The sequence below is a fragment of the Mus pahari genome, chromosome 1, assembly GCF_900095145.1.
Source record: "Mus pahari chromosome 1, PAHARI_EIJ_v1.1, whole genome shotgun sequence".
NCBI classification, from domain to species: Eukaryota; Metazoa; Chordata; class Mammalia; order Rodentia; family Muridae; genus Mus; species Mus pahari.
Genome location: NC_034590.1, coordinates 84,259,458 through 84,282,615, shown reverse-complemented (window position 1 = coordinate 84,282,615; position 23,158 = coordinate 84,259,458). Strand labels below are relative to the sequence as shown.

The window sequence follows — 23,158 nt, the reverse complement described above, 5'->3', positions numbered from 1 at the left end:
GGCTCAACTGACATTAAACTACCTTCTAAACACCTTTATTTATACTCAGACAAAAGCTACTCTCAGACTTGATCAAGAAACTTCTCTTTACAGTGAATGGCAGTGAATACAAAGACTATTTGATCATAAAAGTAATGAGGAAAATAGGAACTTTGAGTACTTAGCCCTAACAGGACATTTACACCACTTTCTCTAAAAGTTAGGGAATATCTTTAAAGAGAGGAAGAAGGAATGTTAAGAAAGAGAAGACAGAACAGCCACTACAATCACAAATACAACAGTTGTTGTTGCCTCCACTGGGTGAGCCTGTACAAGGCTGGAAGGGTCAACAGCCAGTAATGTGTGGGAGATGAGTTCATGGGGTCTACCTCCCGTGTAGTATCCTTTGTATGTCTGGCCCTTTAAAGGATCCCTAGCTGCTAGTCAACTGAACCTTTAAAAGAATTGTTTGATCCTATGGCCAGTGCCTGCTGCCTCTTGGACTTCTGGGAAGGATTTAAAAAGCCAGCAGAGGCTGAAAAAGGAAGAGTAGTAGGGACCAGGTGGCAGAAGAGTAGGGTTAGAGAAGACAGTTGGTACAGAAAGAAGATAGAGTGAGGCTAGAGAAGGAAGATAATGGAGCAGAAAAGATTGAGCAGAGAGAAAATAGGAGCCAGCAGGACCTGAGCTGAACCAGAGAAGGTATTGGTAGCAGACAGTTGGAAGTGAATTGAGCTAGCAGTGTGAGAAGAGAAGACACCTGGTGACAGTTGAGCCAGGGGAAGCTCAGTTGAGAAGACAGGCTAGCACAGTTGTTTATAGTGTACAGCTGGGAAAACTGGGAGAAGGGACTGTTTAAACAGACTGTTCAGAACTGAGGGATGAATGGTTGGGAGAAAGCTTTGAAGGGGTTGGGCTGGAAAGTGGCTGAAGGGCTGGCCATGTAATTAAGAGAACCGGTTACTGTTTGTAAGAAAAGGAGACAATAAAAGAAACATTTAAGGAAACAACACATATTTTACATCTCTCTGCTGACCTGTTGCGTCTAAAAGACAAGGGGTACAAGGGGATATCTTCAGATGTCTACCTACTAGTTTCCACACTAGGCTCAACTATGAAGCTCCCTACTCATGGTTGAACACATACACCATCTTAGACTCAGTAGCTCACAAAACACAGACATAACTGGGAAAGGAATCTATGTGCAGGGACAACAGGAATGAGAGGGAAATAAATGGGTATGGGGTTAAGATTAATCTTATTATGTATGTGTATGAAACTGACAAAGGAAAATCTAATTTAAAAATCACTGACATTTAATGTGTATTACATGATTTTTTTTTAAAAACGATTTAAACAACTGAAAATTCTGGCTGCTTTCTTGGTAGGAATGCCTGGGCTGGATTTTAAGATGGATGCCTGTTGGCCTTCCCATAGGCTTCAAATTAATTGGTTATATTCTGAAAGAGGAGGAAATGGGAACTTACAGTCTACAATGTCACTTTATTCATATTCTCTTTGAGAAGTCATAAGATTTCTTGAGAGTCCATGGTATTGGCAAATAAATAAGCTCTCGTGAGGGAGGAGTTATTGTAATGCACTTTAGAAATGTGTGGGATGGGAGTGTTGTAGTCCTCTTCAGAGAAGAAACTGACATGTCTGTAACTGAACCTGTAATAACCAAAAACTGGAAACAACCTAGATGTCCCACAATAGAAGAATGGATAAAGAAAATGTGGTACATTTACACTCATTTAAAAAAAAAAAAAGAAATCATGACATTTTGGAGGTAAATAGATGGAACTAGAAAAAAAAAATCATTCTAAGTGAGGCATCGTAGACCCAAAAAGACAAAATATATATATATATATATATATATATATATATATATATATATATACACACACACTTATATGTGAGTATTAGCTGTTACATCATGATAACCAAGCTATAATCCATAGAACCACAAAGGTTCTATGTAAGGGACTAAGGTGTACAGATAGCTCTCATTAGAAAAGGAGAATCGAATAGTTATGGGTGGATAGGAATTGTAACAGAAGGAACAAGTGGGGAGCAGGTTGGGAGAGGTGGTGTGGAACGGTAGGAGGAGGGAGGGACTATGAGGAGAGGCTGCTGAGATCAGGGCCATTTGGGAGTAGCATGGAAACCAAATACAGTAGAAGCTTGCTAAAATAAATGCATATATGAAGGTGATCTAAATGGAATTGCCAAATAATGGGGAAGACAAAGTCCCAATTTGCTATTTCTTGTCACCAAATGAAGCTTCCAATGCTGGGATTGCATTCCATCTAATTGAGTTGTTGGCAAAGGGGTCTCATGGGAATCCCCAAACAACCCAGGTCAAGACTATATATTTGCTCTCCACAAATTGACAGTAAGGCCCTATTGCTGAAGACCACACCTACACACCTCACTGAACATGAAGAAGTCAAGTCAGTGCCTTCAGAGAGTCCTCACCCTGATGGGCTAGAGTCTTTGCTACAGAAGGCTCTTTGTGTGCTACCAAAAGAGAACTATAATAACCAACCAACCACAAACCTTTGAATGGACAATGGTGTTCTACCTGCAAGGTATGCTACAGTGATAGTGCTACTGAGCTGTGGGAGTAACCAACCAATATCTGATTTGACTTAAGGCCCACTCCACAGATGGAGCCCACACCTGACACTGTTCAGGGAAGCAAGAATCAAGAACTAGATAGATAGCCCAGGGAATTAGGGTAAAACAAAAAGTCCTGCTCTTTTATAAAAAATGTAGCAATAAAATGACTCCTGATTTCATTCTGCTATATACATAGATTAATGACTTGCTTGATCATCATCAGAGAAGTTTCTTCCTGCAACAGAAGGGAACAAATACAGAGACCCACAACCAGACAATACGCAAAGGGGGAAAGGTCTTGGAACACTCAGCCCTAAATGGATATCTCCATCAAATACCTCTCCTCAAGGCTCAGGGAACCCCATGGAAGAGGAGGCAGAAAGAGTGTATGAGCCAGAGGGACTGAACAAAACAAGACCATCTAAATCAACATGGTCAAAGCTCACAGGATAGGAACTGAGAGACTGAGGCACCACACATAGGACCTGCATGGGTCTGTGCTAGGCACTCTGGGGCCTCTGTGTATATACCATGGATTCCAGTTTAATGTCTTTATGAGATTCCTGAGTGTTCTAAGAAGAGGCTCTCTGATTCTTGTGCCTTGTTTTCAGCTTTTTTGTTTTGTTTTGTTTTGTTTTATCCTATCATATTATAATCTCTTAGAAGACTTGTTATAATGAGAGACAGAAAAGGAGTAAATCCAAATGGGAGGGAAGGTGGGGAGGAACTGGGAGGAGTAGAGGGAGGAGAGTCATAATCACAATACATATTATTTGAGATTTTAAAAACTATTTTTAATAATAGAAAAAATAATTGATAAGAATTTCAACTTACTCAGATAAAACCGAAAGTCCTCTAATCTCAAAAAACATTTATGGAAATTTACAGCATGAACTATTTAGTCATTTGAAGTTTAAGAAAGAGAAATGCTTTTGACTGAGTTTCTAGAACATAAACTATCCTGTGCTCTGGTGAGAAACAGAAATTACTATATAAGTTGAATATAAATTCATAAACATCTGAAGCCTGCTAAATGCAGATATAATGCCATAATAAACAAGAATTTAAAAAAAACTCAGCCTGGTAACACTTCACATGAGTGCTGCCTACTCTGGTCACATGTACTCAAGTAGGAATCTCCCCTCAAAGACCAATTGTTCCAGAGATCTATGAGAAGTAGTAAAAAAAAAAATATATATTTCTTAAAAGCTGTATTAATTGTAATTCATTCACTTGTTCATTCAAGGCCACCATGTCTGATAAGGACACTATAGCAGAATGTCTCATATCGGTGGCTTATGAGCAACAGTTTATTCTCACAGTGGAGAGGTGGGAGGAGCAGTGCAGTGGTATTCTGGCAAAGTTCTCAGGTTTCGGAAGGCCAGTTTCTCATACAGTAGAAGGAAAGCAACAAAGTTCTAGTGAGCCCTTTAAAGGAAATAATCTCACCTTCAACAACGATTCCCTCCTAAAAGCCCCTACACTTCAGGTGTTAGCACCTCAATTTTGGGTGAATAAAAGAAAATTTAGCTTGTACTCTCAGTGTACAAGTAAATATTTTTAGTAAATAGAAGGTTACACAACTATCATGTTATCTACTTTTAGAACACTCTCATCATCTACACAACATCCCTCATGGATGTTTGTTGTTAATCTCCATTCTCCTTTTAGATCTCAACTGTTCTGACATTGTATAAATTTACATTTTGAGGATTTCTTGTAGATATAATAATATTTATTATATATGTATGTATAAACTGTAAGTATTTTGAACCTGGCTTCTTTCACTTAAAACAATATTATTTGTGTTGTTGGACCATATATCAAAAGTTCATCATTGTAACTGCTAAACACAGTTTACAGACGTATGCCTACAGCATTTATCAACTCACAAGCTGGAGTTTGTACTGCTCCCACGCCTGCACTATGATGACTAAGGATGCATTGTATGTGTTTTCTCCTGGTATATTCTGGACTGTAATACTACTGAGTCATGTAAATCTACATGTAACTTTCTAGAAACTGTCAAATTTTTTTTACAGGGTCCAAATTCCTCTGCACCCTTTCACAAGTGACTCTCCCTTTGACTTTAGCTATTCTACTTAGAGTATTGGTGTGATCTCAGTGTAGTAGTAATTGCATTTCCCTAACAATGTCAACTATCTTTTTCCATTTAATTATCCAGTTAGCTTTTTTTGTCAAATGACTGTCACTGAAATACTACCACATGCTCCTCCTACTCCTCTTCTTCTTCATGCTTTATTTATTTTATGTTATTTTTTGACACAGGTTTTACTAGGTACCCAGGCTGACCTCAAATTCATGATCTTTTGCCCCCTCTTCCTGCATTCATACTACAAGTACTTTTCTCCATTTTTATCTAAGTAGTCTGACATACTACTATTAAATTTTTAAAGCTCTTTATACTACTTGGATACAATTTCTATTTAGCCAAATAATTTGCAAATATCTCCTGTTACTCTGGATTTGTCCTTTCATTTTCTTATTAGTACCTTTGAATAATAATCACTTTTATTTCCTTTTTTGCTTCCTCCTTTAGGTACCAGTGGGTACTGAACCAGGACCTTATTGGTGGTGGTAGGTAAAAGCTCTACCACTGAGCTATATCCTCGGCCCCCTTTTTAGTTTTACATTTTAAGGCAGAGGACTAGAGGGATGGTTCAGCAGTTAACAGTACTGGCTGTTTTTCCAGAGGAACTAGGTTCAACTTCTGGCACCCACATGGTGGCTCACGGTGGTTAGTTACCTGTAACAAAAATTCCGAGAAACTAAGACCTTCTTTTGGTTCCCATAGGCAATCAATGCACACAGTGCATAGACTATACATGCAGGCAAAACATATACACATAAATTTTTAAAAGTTGGAAGTTTCAAACAGGCCTCATTAATTTGCAAAGAATGGCCTTTATCTATTGTCTAGCCAGGCTGGCTTTCACTCTGTAGCCCAGACTGTATACTCCCAAGTAGCTAACAAAGCCTGCCCCAACAGGTTTAAGTAAGCTTTAAATTGCTAAAGCCAATATTTTTTTCCTATCAGACATAGTAAAATTTGTACTTAATTATTTTTCCCAAATTTCTCTCTAAGTAAAATGTAAGACATTTAGGAATGGAGTTCAGTGGTAGAGTCCTTGTCAAGTAGTCACAGCACTCTCAGTTCAAACCTCAGCCACATAAACAATAAATTAATTATAATAAAAATTAAAGAATAATATTATCTCTTTTGAATTACGAATGTTAGCAGTGGATATACCTTTTATCAAGTTGAGGAACTATCTTGTCTATTATAAGTTTGGTTCTGTCCACAAACAAAATTGTTATTGCTTCTTTTTTCTCTTGACACTATCATGTGATTTTATTTCCCTCTGTATTTGATATATATAATTTATTAACCTTTGGATACCCCATGATTCTTGCATTTTGGAATACCACAGGGGACATTTTTACATTTGCACATAAAAGATATCAGTCTGTTGCCTGTTCTTGTGATGGCTCTATGTGGTGTTCGAGTAACACAAGTCAAATGAGGAAGCTGCAAGGCTGTATTGTTTTGGGAAGTGTGTGCGTGAAGGATTAGTCAGTCTTCTTTTAAACAACTTATCAGGTGTAAATTATATAAAACAAACAAACAAATAAGTATGTTTTTAAAACCTGTTGAGTTGTATACATTTAAAAGTGAATTTTATAGTCTAGAAAGGATTGGTGAGAGCCTATTTCTCTGTTACCGTTTTGCCTAAGATATAGCCTTTTAGAGCTTATACGTTAAAGTTATGGAATAGCTAAAATTTCATCAATAGCATTTCTTGTCTGAGGGTATAAAATGCTTCATAATGATACTAATCATTTCTCTCAATACCATGAAACTACATAATCCCTTTCAAACATAAACATAAATTGTGTGGTACAGGTTTCCACATTACTAATTTCACTATTTATTAAAACTAGTCATAACCAAAGACTATATTCATCTGTACAACACATTTCTTGCTCTTCAAAATATGCCCAGCACCTGTCACTCATTAGTCACTCTTACTAATCCTGGAGAACAAGTAAAATCCACTGTACTACCCACCATGAAGATGAGGAAGTGTGAGCTGTGATGTAATCAGTGTGGAGTATTCACTCAGCACATGTGATTCTCCTGAGTTTCACCCCAGCACCACAGAAAACAAAAATCCAGAAATGTAAAACTAGGGAAATGGATGTTTAAACAAGCACTGTAACACTAGCCTTGAACTCAAAATACATATAACTAATGCAATCTCACCTGATTTTTCACTGTGGCAGTCTGTACCATCAGGTTCACATGCTGAAACATATTTGAGTATTTGGTGTCCACAGCTTATAGAATAAAACAGATAAATATATATATGATAAATGAAGTTTTGTTTTATTTTACCTAAACATAACTAGGAAATCTGCCTGAATTTTAAATGAGATCTCAACTGTAACATATCCTAAGACGTTAATCTGTGCATAAACCTGAATGGTATTATTTAGGAAACTCCTGTGTCCGTAAGGAAATAACACACTTTTGAAAGTCAATAGTGGTGTCTAAGTTTAAAACCCTGTATTTCTAAGAAGACCAAATCAACAAGGGACTGCAAATTAACCAATAATTCTGTTTACCGAAATGATATGAGGAGTAAAATACTATTGTATTTCACCTCAGATAGAGATTATTTATCTGGAAAATAATAGCACTAAGCTGAGAAAAGCTTTGTTTAAAACTACTATATATATCAAGAGGATACAATTTTAATATATCCTCCACTTACAATACAGAATCAGAAAACTGCTAATACTTTTCAGAGAACTTGTGTTCTAAAACAGAAACAGAGTGGCTGTGGAACTTACCTGCTACACAGATTGCTATCAGGGTTCCTCATCAGGTACTGATGGGAATCTGCTGCATTTGATACACTGCCCAGTGATCTATGTAAAATAATATTCGGTTTGGTAAGAATATCAGTGGTATCAGGAAATCCTATGGGTGATCGATTAGTTAGAGAGCCAGCAGACACTGGTACATGGCTTGAAGAATTCAGAAGACTGAGGCTGGGCAAAGCACCTAAAAATCAAGAGAGAGGATATATAAATAAGTATGGATTTATGAGTATGCATTCACTGTATGTATCTTGAGTTTTCATAAAGAGCATTTGCCTCCTAAAAATTTCAATTACTTAATAAGTTTGTATCTATGCTGTGCTTTGATACAGTCTAAATTTAAGCATCTGGTATATTTGTCATTATTGATCACTACTAGGTAATTAGTAGTTATCAGCCTCTGGCATAACAACATATACAATATAAATAGTGAGTTCCTTTAAACGTCTAGCTGCACAGCAGAAATTTTTGAGTTTACATTGGTCTTGATCTTTTATATTTTATGAAAGGCCTGTGATTGTAAGAAAAAAAGAAAAACAGATCAGCTATCGTTTACATTCTATTTTTAAAAAGCTCGACTATCCACATGACAAAAAGTCTTAATTCATAATATTCAATATTGGAAAACTAAAGTTCGTAACAACATTAAGCAAATTGACAAAATTATACTAGCATAGGGATGGGTCCTTTTAAAAGAAACATCCACGAGTTTCCACTTCATTCAACAAAGGCTTAGAGACTACTTTATGCTAAAAATGTGTTGAATTTCACTATGTTCATAGCAGCCTTATTTATAATAGCCAGAAGCTGGAAAGAACCCAGATGTCCCTCAACAGAGAAATGGATATAGAAAATGTGGTACTTTTTCACAATGGAGTACTACTCAGCTATTAAAAATAATGACTTCATGAAATTTGCAGGCAAATAGTTGGGATCTTGAAAATATCCTGAATGAGGTAATCCAGTCACAAAAGAACACACATGGTATGTACTCACTGATTAGTGGATATTAGCCAAAAAACCAAAAATCAAAACAAAACTCGAAATACCCACGATACAACTCACAGACCATATGAAACCCAAGAAGATGCTATAGTCCTACTCAGAAGGGAGAAGAAAATAATCTTGGAAAGTAGAGGGAGAGAGGGACCTGGGAGGGAGACAGGAGGGGGAGGGAAAAGGGAGCCAGTTCAGAAAGAGAGATGAAGAAGTACAGAGGGTCAGGAATTTGAAAGGAGGTGTGTAGCAGTGGGAGAGGGGGACCTGGGGGTAGCCACTAGAAAGTCCAGATGCCAGGGACCCAAGAGGTTCCCGGGACCCAACAGAGAGGACATTAGCCAAAATACCCAACATCGGTGAGATAGAACCTGTAGAGACCATGTCCAGTGGATAGGCATGGTCCCTGGTTGAGGGCCACCCACCCACCTCAAAAGTAATAATCCAGAATTGCTCCTGTCAAAAGGAAATGCAGGGACAAAGAGTGGAGCAGAGTCCGAAGGAAAGGGCATCCAGAGAATGCCTATAACTGTCAGGTTACAGGCTGGGAATTTTCTACCCTCATACTAAATATTTTACCACAATTATCATTTTAAAAAATCAGTACATTCTTCTAAAAAAATTCTCTTGTTCTGGATCTGTACCTATTTCAAGTCAGTAAAATAATTTTTTATGTTCTATCCAAATGCTACTATCTATCAAAGTATATAGTACATATAGGTTGAAAATATGTTTACTGCGTGAACTAACAATGGACCAAGTAGTAGTCAACACAAATGACTTAATCATGTTAACACAATATATGATATTCAAAATTTGTGAAATGAAAAGTATGTACATTACCATATGGTTTGAGGGCTCCAATGTTTAATTTAAAAAGAATCATTTGTAAGCCAGATAAGATAATGTACACCTAAGTTCCAACTACTTGAAAGGCTGAGATAGAAAGAGCCCATGGGTGCAAAGTCAGCCTGTCCAACATTAAGGTTATTTGTAAAACAGGATGATTTCTTACCAGCTCTTCTCAGACCTGCATGGTGCGTCAGTGACACAGATGATGACCTCTGCTTTGGAATTGTCAAAAGATTTGAACTAAAAGGTCCATTTAGGTGGCATCCATGACTAAAAAAAAAAAAAGGAAAAGGTAAGAATTTTTAAATCATAAAAATTCCTTTTTTTTCCCAATCTCTTTGCAAATCAATTAGCAAATTAATACTTCTACACTCCAACATAGGACTTCTACCTCAGACCTAGAGGAGAGCCAGTAAAGCTTTTCTATTAAAAGAGCAAAATAAAAAATTCTTCTGACTTTTCTGTTCATGTTTCTGATGCAATTTCTCGGTGTTGTCACAGTAGCAGTGAGGCCTCTGAATGCTCCAAACTGGCTCAAGTGAGTTTCCTCATGATGCTTATCACAAAACACGATGGAGCAGGTTCAGCCCAGCAGGTGTAATCTATTCATCATTCTGAAGGTAAGTTATCACCTGGAAGGCTTCTTAAAACAGACTCTGCTTCCACCCCCACAGTTTCCAGTTTGGTAAAGTCTTAGATAGGCCACGTTAATATGGTTTTCTAACAAGGTTTCAGATGATACAGGTTGCCTCCAGATGTGACCTTAAACATATACTGACTGCTACTCCTGTAAGTCACTTATTTAGCGGGCATTTTTCTAAATAGTTATAAGTATGCCAAACTCATCACAGCAATTGAGCAGGCCTTAGGGCTACATTCTATGTCTACTTGCTTTCAAGTTTTATTGATCTAGGCTCTGTTCTCAGTAAGCTTCTCCCATCTCCATACATCCTTCCTGCTCTTTACTCAATGAGGAGCTACTTTTGACCTCAGAGGTGCTGATTTCTATTTCTATTATAAATGTTCCCATATTGGTCATAATTTTAATGCTTAAAGATTTTTTGAATGTTTATGTGGTATGAGTGCATGTGTGTATGCATGTTCATGTGTATGGGCACATATATGTGTTCACAGGCAGGTACACTTGTATATGTATAAGCAAGTGTGAGGAGGCTTGTGACTGGCATATGGAATCTTCACTGATTGATCTCAATCACACTCAGTCTTACCATTGAGCCCAAAGCTTGCTAATAGTGCTAGCCTAGCTAATACGTTGGTCTCGGGATACCTTTTCTCTGCCTTCTGAGTGCTGACATTACAAATGAACTTCCAACCCAGCATTTATATAGGTGCCAGGAATCCAAACTCAGACCCTTACACTTGTATAGCAAGCAGTTTTTTTCACTGAGCCATTTGCCCAGTCCCTAGAGATTAATTTCTCACATTGATCTGTGAGTTTCTTTTGGGTCTGTGTCTTTTTTATATCCACATTCACTATAGATATAGCACAGTATTGATAAAGGTGTTCAAAGGATTTGGGGGGGGGCAAATAAATAATAGACTGTTTAGGTTTTTACTTTACAACATATATATCTTGTCTACTGTGCAATTTTGAGCGACTACTTTCTCTTTACAACATCAACATCGAAATTCAACTTGAACACCAGACTATACAGGACATTTTTAACAAGCCATCTGTCTTTAAAGATCTATAGTAGTGTAATCACAAACCCTGCACCATAACTGAAAGACTTCAGTGAGAATGACTAGAAAGTGAGAAGTTTCATAAATGGGAGGGGGGTTAGGGAAATCCACAAGCTGAACAGATTACTTCTTACTGAACAAAGCTGCTTTTCTCAGAAGCTGACAGCTTTTGCTCATCATTCAGTTATTTTGCCAAGAAATCTAACAGAAGTTGTTTTCATGTAGAGAGCTTTCCAAATTATTTTCAATGCTCTTTTTTAATCAGCAACATTTTTGCTGTTTCTGTTGTCTTTCAGTGTAAGTTAACCCAGTAACTTTTGTTACCCTCATTCTTTGAAAGACATTGATTTCCATCTTTTCCAAGTAAGACTGCAGATATGTAATAAGGTAATAACAGATTTTCAACTTCCAGAATAAGTGTTCAGAATTATTCTATATGTATTAGTAAGGCATCCCAAAACTTAATGATTAGAAAAGCCGTACAATCACGCCTTCCTTAAGGAAGATCAAACAATTGGTGAAGGACACTAAAACTGTCGAGGAGGCTAACTCAACAGCCCAAGTGGCTTGTAGCAAAACTATAAAATAGTGTAAGTTAAGTGATAAAGGAGAAGATGAAACACGGGGCACCATTACCAATAGACTTAACTGTTTCTGTGAAATAAGGTACAGGGTACAAAAATATTAGCAACTGTTCAAGGTAATTTAACTTTGTAAACAATCCCTAAGCCAGAGAAAGATAGAATTATACCAAGAAATAAAGGCCAAAAACAGATAACAAATTTAAAAAAGACATCTGAGGGATTAGAAATTTGGTTTCAGTTATATTCAGAGAGGTTTAATACTGTAATCACGTTAAATTCATAGTCAGGAAAACTTTAATCAAGCACAAAGCTGAGTTCAAATCAAGACCTAAAAACCTAGGATTAGAGAGAACTATAACAATACCGAGGTGAATGCAGAGAATGCAGAGCTACTGCAAAACACCCTAACGTTTCCTGGATAAAAGTATCACTGGTAGTAATTGACATCATTTAGTGTATGTCTTTATGATGGTCACATGACTTTTTAAACTAAATTCTCTAATATTTACTTATAATTCAATGATTTAGTCATACTAGACACCATCCAAATGTTGAACATCTATTTGTAGCTAAAGGCCACAACTTAGTGCAGATAAAAATATTTATCTGTGCATTAATTTATTTTGTATAGCATGGATCCAGAGACTTGTATTACAAAAAGGGGTGGTTGTTGTTGTTTTACAAATTCTTAACTGTATCAGTTATGGTTTCTATTGCTATGATTAAATGTCATGCCCAAAGCGACTTGGAGAGGAAAGAGTTTGTTTATATCAGCTTATAACTCTCATGATGGAACGCAAGGCAGGAGCCTGGAGGCAGAGGTCATGGAGGAGCTCAAAGCTTACCCTGCAGGGTTTGCTCAGCTTGACTTATATAGTCCCCAGGACCCAATCAGCCCAGGAGTGCACTGTCCACAGTGAGCTGGGCCCTCACACATTGATCAGTAATCAAAGAAAATGCCCCACCAGCTTTGCCTAAAGTACCTGATGGAATTGAGGTTCCTCTTCCAAGATGACCCTGGCTTGTGTCAAACGTATATAAAACTAGCCAACACACTATGTTGTCCCAACTATGTATAAAGAACACGTGAAAATTTATTATGGAAAAACCAGATTCTGTATACTAGAAAAATTATATTTAACATTTTAGGTATATGTCTATTTAAAGGAAATATATATCATAAAGCCAATTACTATTTTGGCTAAATTTCTAAATCTAAAAAATATGACTGAATCCAGAGAATCTGTGCACATCAAAAACACTTCTCAAGTAAAGATGAACATTTATCTAGATTGTATTTTATTATAATTATATGAGGCAGCACTTAGATAAAAATGAGTTGAATTTAATATGCCAAACATTTTTTTAAAGATTTATTTATTATTATACATAAGTACACTGTAGCTGTCTTCAGACGCTGCCAGAAGAGGGCATCAGATCTCATTATGGGTGGTTGTGAGCCACCATATGGTTGCTGGGATTTGAACTCAGGACCTTTGGAAGAACAGTCAGGGCTCCTACACGCTGAGCCATCTTGCCAGCCAATGTCAAACATTTTTAACTGAAAATATATTGCCATACTGCAAATGTGAACAGTAAAAACAAAAACTTAAGCCCAAGTAGGTATTTCCAAGACAATAATTCATTCCTATGGAAAGGAAACCTAAGTCTCAGCTCATTTCCCCTTTCTTATTTCACACTGGCCTGTATCATACTTTCCTTAAAAAAATAAAAAATAAACAAATCAAAAGAAAAGAAAAGAAAAGAAAAGAAAAGAAAAGAAAAGAAAAGAAAAGAAAAGAAAAGAAAAGAAAAGAAAAAAGAGAAAAGGAAAGGAAAGGAAAGGAAAGGAAAGGAAAGGAAAGGAAAGGAAAGGAAAGGAAAGGAAAGGAAAGGAAAGGAAAGGAAAAACTGACAGGATCAGAGGTGAGGAGGACACAATATCCGTCCCAACATCGGGAGTAACTAGGACCAGTGGGACCCAGACATGTAGGAACTCTGCCAGACCAGTGGCAGGCACAAGTTCCTTCTGGTCTGTCTGGACTGGTGCCCTAAGCACACCTTGAGCGCAAACTCTATAGCCAGTCCCACAACACCCAAAGGAAGTTTCACTCCTAGGTGCTCCAACACACCCAAGATCACAGGATCCCAGGGGCTTGGTCACACCAGGATCTCAGGGTCCCAGGAGCTCTGACACACCCAGGATCTTAGGATCCCAGGATCCCAGAATCACAGGATCACAGAGACAGCTTAATTCTGAGGAGTTCTGACACAATGAGGATCACAGGAAGGATGAGCTCCAGATAGATATAGCCAGGGCAGGTAGCACTAGAGATGACCAGATGACAGGAGGCAAGCATAAGAACATAAGCAACAGAAACCAAGTTTACTTGGCATCATCAGAACCCAATTCTCCCAACATAGCAAGTCTTGGATACCCCAACACACCAGAAAAGCAAGACTAAGATCTAAAATCACTTCTCATGATGATGACAGAGGCCTTTAAGAAGGACACAAATAACTCCCTTTAAGAAATAAAGGAGAACACAGGAAAACAGCTAGAAACCCTTAAAGACAAAATACAAAAATCCGTTAGAGATGGGCAGTAGTGGCGCACGCCTTTAATCCCAGCACTTGGAAGGCAGAGGTAGGCAGATTTCTGAGTTCGAGGCCAGCCTGGTCTAAGAGTGAGTTCCAGGACAGCCAGGGCTACATAGAGAAACCCTGTCTGGAAAAAAAAAAAATCCCTTAAAGAATTACAGGAAAACACAACCAAAGAGGCAAAGGAAAACCATACAGGATCTAAAACTGGAACTAGAAACAATAAAGAAATCACAAAGGGAGACAACCCTGGAGTTAGAAAACCTAGGAAAGAGATCAGGAGTCACAGATGCAAACATCAACAACAATACAAGAGATAGAAGAGAGAATCTCAGGTGCAGAAGATACAATAGAAAACATTGACACAACAGTCAAAAAATGCAAATAGCAAAAAGCTCCTAACCCAAAACGTCCATGAAATCCATGACACAATGAGAAGACCAAACCTAAGGATAATTGGTATAGAAGAGAATGAAGATTCCCAACTTAAAGGGCCAGTAAATATCTTCAACAAAATTATAGAAGAAAACTTCCCTAACCTAAAGAAAGAGATGCCCATGAACATACAAGAAGCCTACAGAACTCCAAATAGACTGGACAAGAAAATTCCTCCTGTCACATAATAATCAAAACAAATGCACTAAACAAAGAAAAAATATTAAAAAACAGTAAGGGGAAAGGGTCAAGTAACATATAAAGGCAGGCCTATCAGAATTACACCAGACTTCACGCAAAGTATGAAAGCTAGAAGATCCTGGGCAGATGTCATGCAGACCCTAAGAGAACACAAATGCCAGCCCAGGCTACTATACCCAGAAAAACTCTCAATTACCATAGATGAAGAAAACAAGATATCCTATGATAAAACAAAACCAAATTTACACAGTATCTTTCCACAAATCCAGCCCTACAAAGGATAATAGATGGAAAACACTGACACAAGGGGTGAAACACTCTCTTGCTAGAAAAAGCAAGAAAGTAATCTTTCAACAAACCCACACAAACATAATTCCACCTCTAACAAGAAAATTAACAGGAAGTAACAATCACTTTTCCTTAATATCTCTTAATATGAAAATTAATATTACCAACATATCCTAATTAATTGAAATTCAAAATATGAGGAATTAGAAATTTGTTGGCTATCATCCAGTCTCTTTAATTTGGTAATTGGAGAAACAGGTCCAATATTGTACAATCCATATACACTTTCTGCTTGTTTGTACACGACAGAGTCTTGCTGTGTTCCACATAATGGTCTTGAAATCATGCTTCTCCTATCTCAGCCTCTTTATTAGTAGGATTGTTTATTTGATGTTTTTACACTATACTATGGTTTTCAGAACAGCTTACATATTTCAAAGTTATTTATTCAGCCAAAAGAAATGTAGACAATTAATTTGGGAGGTGGCTTGTAAGAGGACAATAAAGAGTGAAACTTAATGTTTTGCTTATAATTACTATATAAATTTTGAAGAAAATGACCTTATAAGTTACTCTTTTCTGCGATGAATACTTTTCAAAATCATCACAGCTAATGAACCAGAATCTTACCCTCACCTAATGTCTGTGCCACCCTCCAAGCAGAAACAATGTTCATTGAAACAGTTGATGAATGACTTCATGGATAGACCATCTTAATACACACACCATTTCTTAATTGAATGTAACCTGTTCCCAGTGGGCTGAGAATGATACAATCACTCAAGTCAGATAGCTTTGACCATTGCAGGAAATATGTATTCAAGTAATCATGTCTACAATTCATCCCTTGGTGCAACAGAAGTGTCAACTCTTAGCTTAGCTACTATGGAGGTAAAATCCTTTGGTGATGTAAGGGACATTGAAGTACAGCCTTACTACAATGAATTCCAATGTCTAAAAATTATTCTTACTTTGGGTTTGTACAATAGTAAGAGCCAAGATTTTAAAGCTCTACTAAAAATAAAATAAAACAAAACAAACCAACAAAAAGTAGAGTGTACTTTATGTTTCAATTAAATTATGTTCCTGTGTTCTCATCAAAAGCAAAAACTGCCAACGTGTTGAGTATTGAGGAGATTCACAGTAAGTTCTCCACAATATAATTTTTTCAGGGATAAATAACCCTGAAAACCCACCAGCAAGATTTGTCCTATTTTTAGAAACGTAGAACACTGAATTTCAACATATAGTCTTCAGAGTTGTCAAAGGCTCACACTAGGCAACATGGAAGGTGGGGGTTTTTTTGTTTTGTATTGTTGCCAATCTTGCAATATGTTTTATACATATAAATGTGAATTCAATATGATTAGTGGTATAGAAAATCAATTGTAATACATAAAAATTAATTATTCTTAATGATATAAAGCTAAAATATACTTTTAAATAAATTAGAGAAAAAACTATCATGTTTACCATCAAGACAAAATTTTTGCGGCTTCTCATTCTTCTGTACTATAAATTATTCATACTTGACTCTACTCTTCTATACATTAAAGTTTTATGAGAAAGGAATTATTTTGATCAAACACAACAAAATTCAAGTTAACAAACCATAAAAGAATGTGGAAATTATAATTATCTGAGAATATTTCACATACAAATCTTAACAGTTTAACATATGAACAGCTATGTACCAATCCTGCCATCTACTGTCTCAAATGTGTAATTTTACACAGCTCAAACTAAATAAAGTTTAGCTTGACACCTGCTCAGTAGTAAGATAGTGTGGCCTAACATGGAATTTCCATTCATTACAATTCTACTAACCCAGATAAATGACTGAAGTTTCTCTCCATCTTTCATGGCTTTCAGAATAAGAACTGAATCCTCTGTTATTAGGGAAATGTTACTTATTAATATTAATAAATTTTTAGGTCCTGTATTTTCCCAGCCTCGCAGTTAAATTAACTGTGATTTCTGATTTAGCAATTTTCATTTCAAGCCAGTTCTCAAGGGATTATATAATATGTATGTGGAAACAGGATTTGGAACATTTTTGCCACCTTAAACTAGCAACTGTGATGATAAGTCTGGAGAATATAATTTGTCCTTTCCAAGTCAGTAACTGGCATACTACACAATCGATCGGTGACTGCTTCCATAAATTTGAAAGATGTGCCACCATTGATAGTAGAAAGCGTGCCTAGCATGTGGCAGTGCTCTAGGTTGGAGCCTCTGCAGAAGAGATCGGAAGGGTCCAGGATGCTAAGTTGATTTTAGTTGCCCTCAGCCAGTGGTTCTCAACCTGTAGGTCATGACCCTCTGGGAGTTGAATGACCATTTTACAGATGTCACCTAAGGCCAGCAGAAAACAGATTTTTAACACTATTATTCATAACAGTAGCAAAATTATAAAGTAGCAACAAAAACAATGTTATGTTGGGGGTCACAACATGAGGAACTGCACTGAAGGGTCACTGCATTAGGAAAGCTGAGAACTATTGAGAACTGAAGCCAACTCATGGATATGGTTTTTAAAGGCTCCAACATCCTCTGTACCCAGCTGACCTAAGCTTTGATAAACTGTTACCTTCTTTTTAATAGTTTCTTGATTATAACTATTATTGACAAAGTAGGCTACACAGGTTCAACAGAAACAAGATGTAACCCCAAACTTTCTGTTCCTATCATGCATCTGAAAACCCACATGAGAACAGAAAAGGTGGTGACCCCGTTCCAAGGAAACTCCAGCCCTTTCTGGGACTCTCTGATGTTTCTTTTCTTTGGAATAATACTTTGAGCAATACTTCTCTCGTGTTAAAACTTGTCCTTCAAGTTATCTATAGTGCTACTCTCTCTTTAGAAGCCTGTACTCACCCCTAGAGTTGTTTTTCTCTGCCTTACAGTTAACTTCCAATACTTTATCTCATTCCACTTTTTTCACTGACAGACACAAGAACTAAAACACTAGCTAGAGTCTCAATATAGTCTCTGTATTTGGGGCCTTCTCAGACTTTACCACGTTTAAGAATTACCACCTACACTGTCCTAAATATACTGCAACAATTCTTTCTTGATTTTAAAACTACTTCAAACCTTGTCCAAAAAGAGGGGATGCTTTACACTGAAAAGGTTCTCAGAGTTTTACCTTGAAACACTGAGTTCTTGGTAAGACCTCTTACCACTGCTGCGATCCCACCTTGAACAGTGCTCATTAGTTAGCAATGCTGAGGCTCCTGAGCTCCTCCTCAGCTGTGGAGTTGGGAAACTGGTTCTGCTACTCAATCCCTGTCAAATAATTTTAAAACAGCTAAATTATCATCCTTTAATATGTTACATATAATGACACATCACAAATCAATATAATATGTACAGGTAAAACAAACTTCACTTTGAAAATTTTCCAACTTTCTACTTCCAATTTCCACATTTGACATTGTTAACTATTTTTTCTTAATCAAAAGCTCCTGAACTCTTATGACAAACTACACTTTTTAATTTTTACATTTTATTTATAGTTTCAAGAGTGAAAAAAATCAGAGCTTAAAAAATGGCCGTGGACAGGAGCCTGATATAGCTGTCTCCTGTGAGGCTCTGCCAGTGCCTGGCAAATACAGAAGTGGATGCTCACAGTCATCCATTGGACGGAGCACAAGGTTCCCAATGAAGGAGCCAGAGAAATACCAGGAAGCTGAAGGGGACTGAAGCCCCATAGAAGGAACATCAATATGAACTAACTAGTACTCTCAGAGCTCCTTGGAACTATACCACCAATAAAACACACACACACACACACACACACACACACACACACACACACACACACACACACACGGTGGAACTTATGGCTCTAGCTATATCTGTAGCAGAGGATGGCCTAGTCGGTCATCAATGAGAGGAGAGGCCCTTGGTCCTGTGAAGGCTCTATGCCCCAGTATAGGGGAATGTCAGGACCAGGAATGGGAGTGGGTAGGTTGGGGAGCAGAGGAAGGGGGGAAGAGGATAGGGGATTTTTGGAGGGGAAACTAAGAAAGGGGATAACATTTTAAATGTAAATAAAGAAAACATCTAATAAAAAAGAAAAAAAGATTAAAACTAAAAAAACAAAACAAAACAAAACAAAAAACCAACAACAACAAAAAATGGTCATGGAAGACTGACACTAAAAATTCACTTGAGTACAAGGTACGGCCCAGGGTAGTTACCACTTTTTATATGTTTAGCAAAAGATAAATAAGTGATAACTAATGTGGAAAAGCTCCAGGTTCTCAGTTACCTTTAAAATTAATGATTAAATTAAGTGCAGAACATCTTAAACGTTATTTTACTATAACTTTTTGAGTAAATTCTCAATTGATCTAAACATTCAGTCAAAGGGAATACTTTTCTTATAGTATTATAAATAAATGTGCCCATGATATACATCTAATATAATGTCTGCTTTATACATTTCCCCCACAAGAGATACTACAACAATATCAGAAAGCTACATACTGTATGTTTTCACAAGAACACTGATTTTGTAAAAGTTTGCGGTACGATAGATGTAAGGTACAAACCCTTGCTTACTTTGACTTAGGTTTAAATAGGCTTTCTTAGTTTGTAACATATGTTTAAAAACAAAACAAAACAAAAAAACATTTCTACTGAATTATCTGTCCCCTGTTGCCTGCCTTTGGGTCCCCCTGTAGGGGCCTCAATGTGAGAAAATGTGCTTAGTCCTGCTGGAATGTGAGGCAACAGGGCAGAGCTGTACCCTAGGGAGCTTCCCCTTCTCTGAGAAGCAGAGGAGTACAGGAGAGATGGACTAGTGGGGGTGGGACTGGGAGGAGGAGGGCTTCCATCAGGATATAAAGTGAATAAATAAATTAATAAAAAAGAGAATCCTATCCCCCCTTTCTTTTACTATTTTTCCACAAATTCTGAGACTTTTTTCTGATTTAAAATAAATCTTTGTTTATAAGCTTTTCCAAAATCAGAGACAAATTAGATATGAAATTCTAATAAGCAGTTTAAAGAACAAAAAGAAAAGGCAAGATTGTTACTTCCTTGTTTTTAAATGAATTGTATCAGCAGATTCCAGCACTCTAAATACAATGATCTACAAAGCCTAGGAAATGAGTTATTTAGACATTCTGCTTAATTAATATTGTGTTTAAAATGTTTTTTAAATATACAAGAAAACTTTCCTACTCACTAGATACAACAGCATAATAATGCTTTCAATAGGGTTTTTCTGATTAGAATATTATTGTTTTCTTTTTTAAAGTTTTGGGGCAAAGTCTTAGTATGTAACCCAGTCCTCAGTCTCCACCTCCCCAGTGCTGCTGTTACAGGAGGACGCCGCTACACCCTGCGAATGATCACAATTTTCAAGAATTACTCTCTTTAAAAAACACTACCTTAGACTAATAAATGTCAGTGGGAAATGAAAAAGAAAAACATATTAGGTGAAAACTCAAGACTAGCTTAAGAATTGGTGCTTGTAATTATATGGTGTACTAAAAAGTCACATGAATCAATACTGTTGTGAAATGAACTCTAGTGAACATGGGCACTATTTGCTAAACTTTATGAAAGTAGAAGCATTAATTAACTATCTATGACCCAGATGATCAATAGTTTTAAATTCTGTAACTGTCCTTGCTTTATTTTTCAACATTTATAAACCCTAATATTGAGACCTGACAAAATCAAATTATATCAAAAATTTCATATTTTCCTTTTCTAGGTTCTGTATAAACTAGTACAATTTAACAAAATAAGTTATTTGAATTTTATCTTTTCTTGGTTAGTTCTAAACAACTGAACTACAGTAATCCTTAAAATATTTTTACCTTTAAAGCTTTATGATTTTAGATATTGGAGAGGTGTCACAATTCAACAATAGATAACAGCACAATAAACAAGCATAATGTGTACAAAGTTAATATATCCCATATGTATTAATTTCTAAAGTAAATCTTATTTTTATGTACCAAGACAAAATTAATTCCATATCTAATTATGGAAAAACCTGTGCTCCCTGAGCTATAAAAATGCCAGGAAGTAAAGGGAGTCAGGGTTTTGGATCTGTAAAAATCATTAAGTAGCCGGGCGTGGTGGTGCATGCCTTTAATCCTAGCACTCGGGAGGCAGAGGCAGGCGGATTTCTGAGTTCGAGGCCAGCCTGGTCTACAAAGTGAGTTCCAGGACAGCCAGGGCTATACAGAGAAACCCTGTCTCGAAAAAACAAAACAAAACAAAACAAAACAAAACAAAAATCATTAAGTAATAGTAATATATTATTATAATGGCCATTTGTTCTTGGTTCAGCCAATGTAATTACTGGACTCTATAAATGAAAAGAGATTAATGATATGATCTCTTTTATATAAACCTAGACTTAAGTTCCTTGCTGCTTTCTACGTCTTATTATAATGATATCAAATACTTCTTAGCATATAAATTGCAACTGCTAAATTTAACAGTGATACTTAAAATAAAAATTGCTAGAAGCATGATATTTCCTCAGCCCTGGAAAGAAATGACTGAAAAGTGAGTACAGAATTACTTTCATTCATAACTGTCTATAAAGCTCCAGCAGCATGATACAAAAAAAGCTGATCTTTGGAAAAGAAATGGTGTATTATATAACATTTAGAGGAATGTTTTAATGAAGACAAATCATTAAATGAGATAAATAAGGCTGGATGATTACTGTATTTTAACCTTGAGAAGTTTTCGATCTCCTTTCTCTACTGGATCTTCTACTTCAGAGCAGGGATAAAATCCAGGAAATGGTGTAAAAGAATTAATCTTTGGCCTACAGGAACCTGAGAAAGCACCCATCAAGCTACTGATACTCCGCAGAGAAGAAATGACTTGCGGGGGAAGGCTTGGGTCAATCAGCAGGTCTGACACCATATTGCGAGCTTCATTTAGCACTGAAAGATCAACTCCATTTCCACCTCCAGAATTCTAAAAAACAAACAAAACAAAAAAAGATGAAAAATATGTATTTGTTATACAGAGAGTTTAACACTAAAAAAGTCTGATTTAAGGCAGCTACAGGTCATCTTCTGCAGGTGGCAGGCCTTAGACTAAGATGCTATACAACGTGTGCACCTTATTGCTTCTGCAGTTCAGTCCAAAGGGGTTGGAGAAGAAAGCACTTCGGCTACTTCCTTTGCATGCATGTCTATCTTCTGCCTTAGCTGTGAGTCTTTGCCCTTTCATGCTCTGAATACTTGGTTGTGCTGAGTTGCCTTGAATGTATACTATAGTATTTAATTCAGCTTTTCTAGGTTTAGGCCAAGAGTTGGTCTGATGCTAACTTGTCTCTCTTATTGAAAATTTGAGAGTAATACTGTTTTCCACGGAGAACTGGTTGAAATACTATCCTCCTACATATCAGAACTAAATAAAGATGTGAGCTCATGTAATTTCAATAAAACTAAGTATTAAGCATCTCTGAAATTATTCTGTAAGAATGATCAAAGATGATCTAAGAGAGAGTGGGAATGAGTATGAGAATAGGCATCAGGTTGTACATTTATGAGCTGTGTCCTTCTAGAAATGAATGCTACACTTTGATAAGGGCAGAGATGCCTAATACCACACGCAAGCTTGTCAACAAGCCCATTCTGCCCTTACTACTTATTTATCTTCAGACTTTGCTGGTAATTTAGATTCTCTTTTAACTGGAAACTGGGGATCTTTGTGAATATGAATGATAACAAAGTCCATTACAGTAGCTAGTCAAGGAAATATCCCATTTCAAGTCAGGTGAGGCCTACTCCTTGATTTTATCTGACTACTATGGTAGCATAAATTTGCTTACCAAGGTCCAGAGGGCATTTTCATTTTAGGGGTAATTGTGGCTACTGCACATACTTGTTTAAAAATAAAATTTAGTCTCTAGGAGCCCCCAAAGGTCCAGGTTAGGTGACTGTTGGTCTCCCTGTGGAGTCCCTGTTCTCTTCAGGTCCCTGAATCCTTCCCTCAACTCT

The 23,158-nt window shown here is 36.8% G+C and overlaps 1 protein-coding gene across 2 annotated transcripts in view; it reads right to left on the bottom strand.

Moving 5' to 3' along the window:
- The window catches only part of Pde3b (phosphodiesterase 3B), a 125,556-nt gene that overhangs the window by 24,245 nt on the left and 78,153 nt on the right, over positions 1–23,158 (bottom strand). For both annotated transcript variants that reach the window (XM_029535460.1, XM_021197072.2), the window contains exons 3-7: positions 21,879–22,127; positions 18,316–18,455; positions 9,518–9,624; positions 7,477–7,690; positions 6,887–6,960 (exon numbers count right to left, since the gene is read on the bottom strand). In XM_029535460.1, the coding sequence (XP_029391320.1) occupies positions 6,887–6,960; positions 7,477–7,690; positions 9,518–9,624; positions 18,316–18,455; positions 21,879–22,127 (784 nt within the window). The remainder of the gene's footprint in view (positions 1–6,886; positions 6,961–7,476; positions 7,691–9,517; positions 9,625–18,315; positions 18,456–21,878; positions 22,128–23,158) is intronic.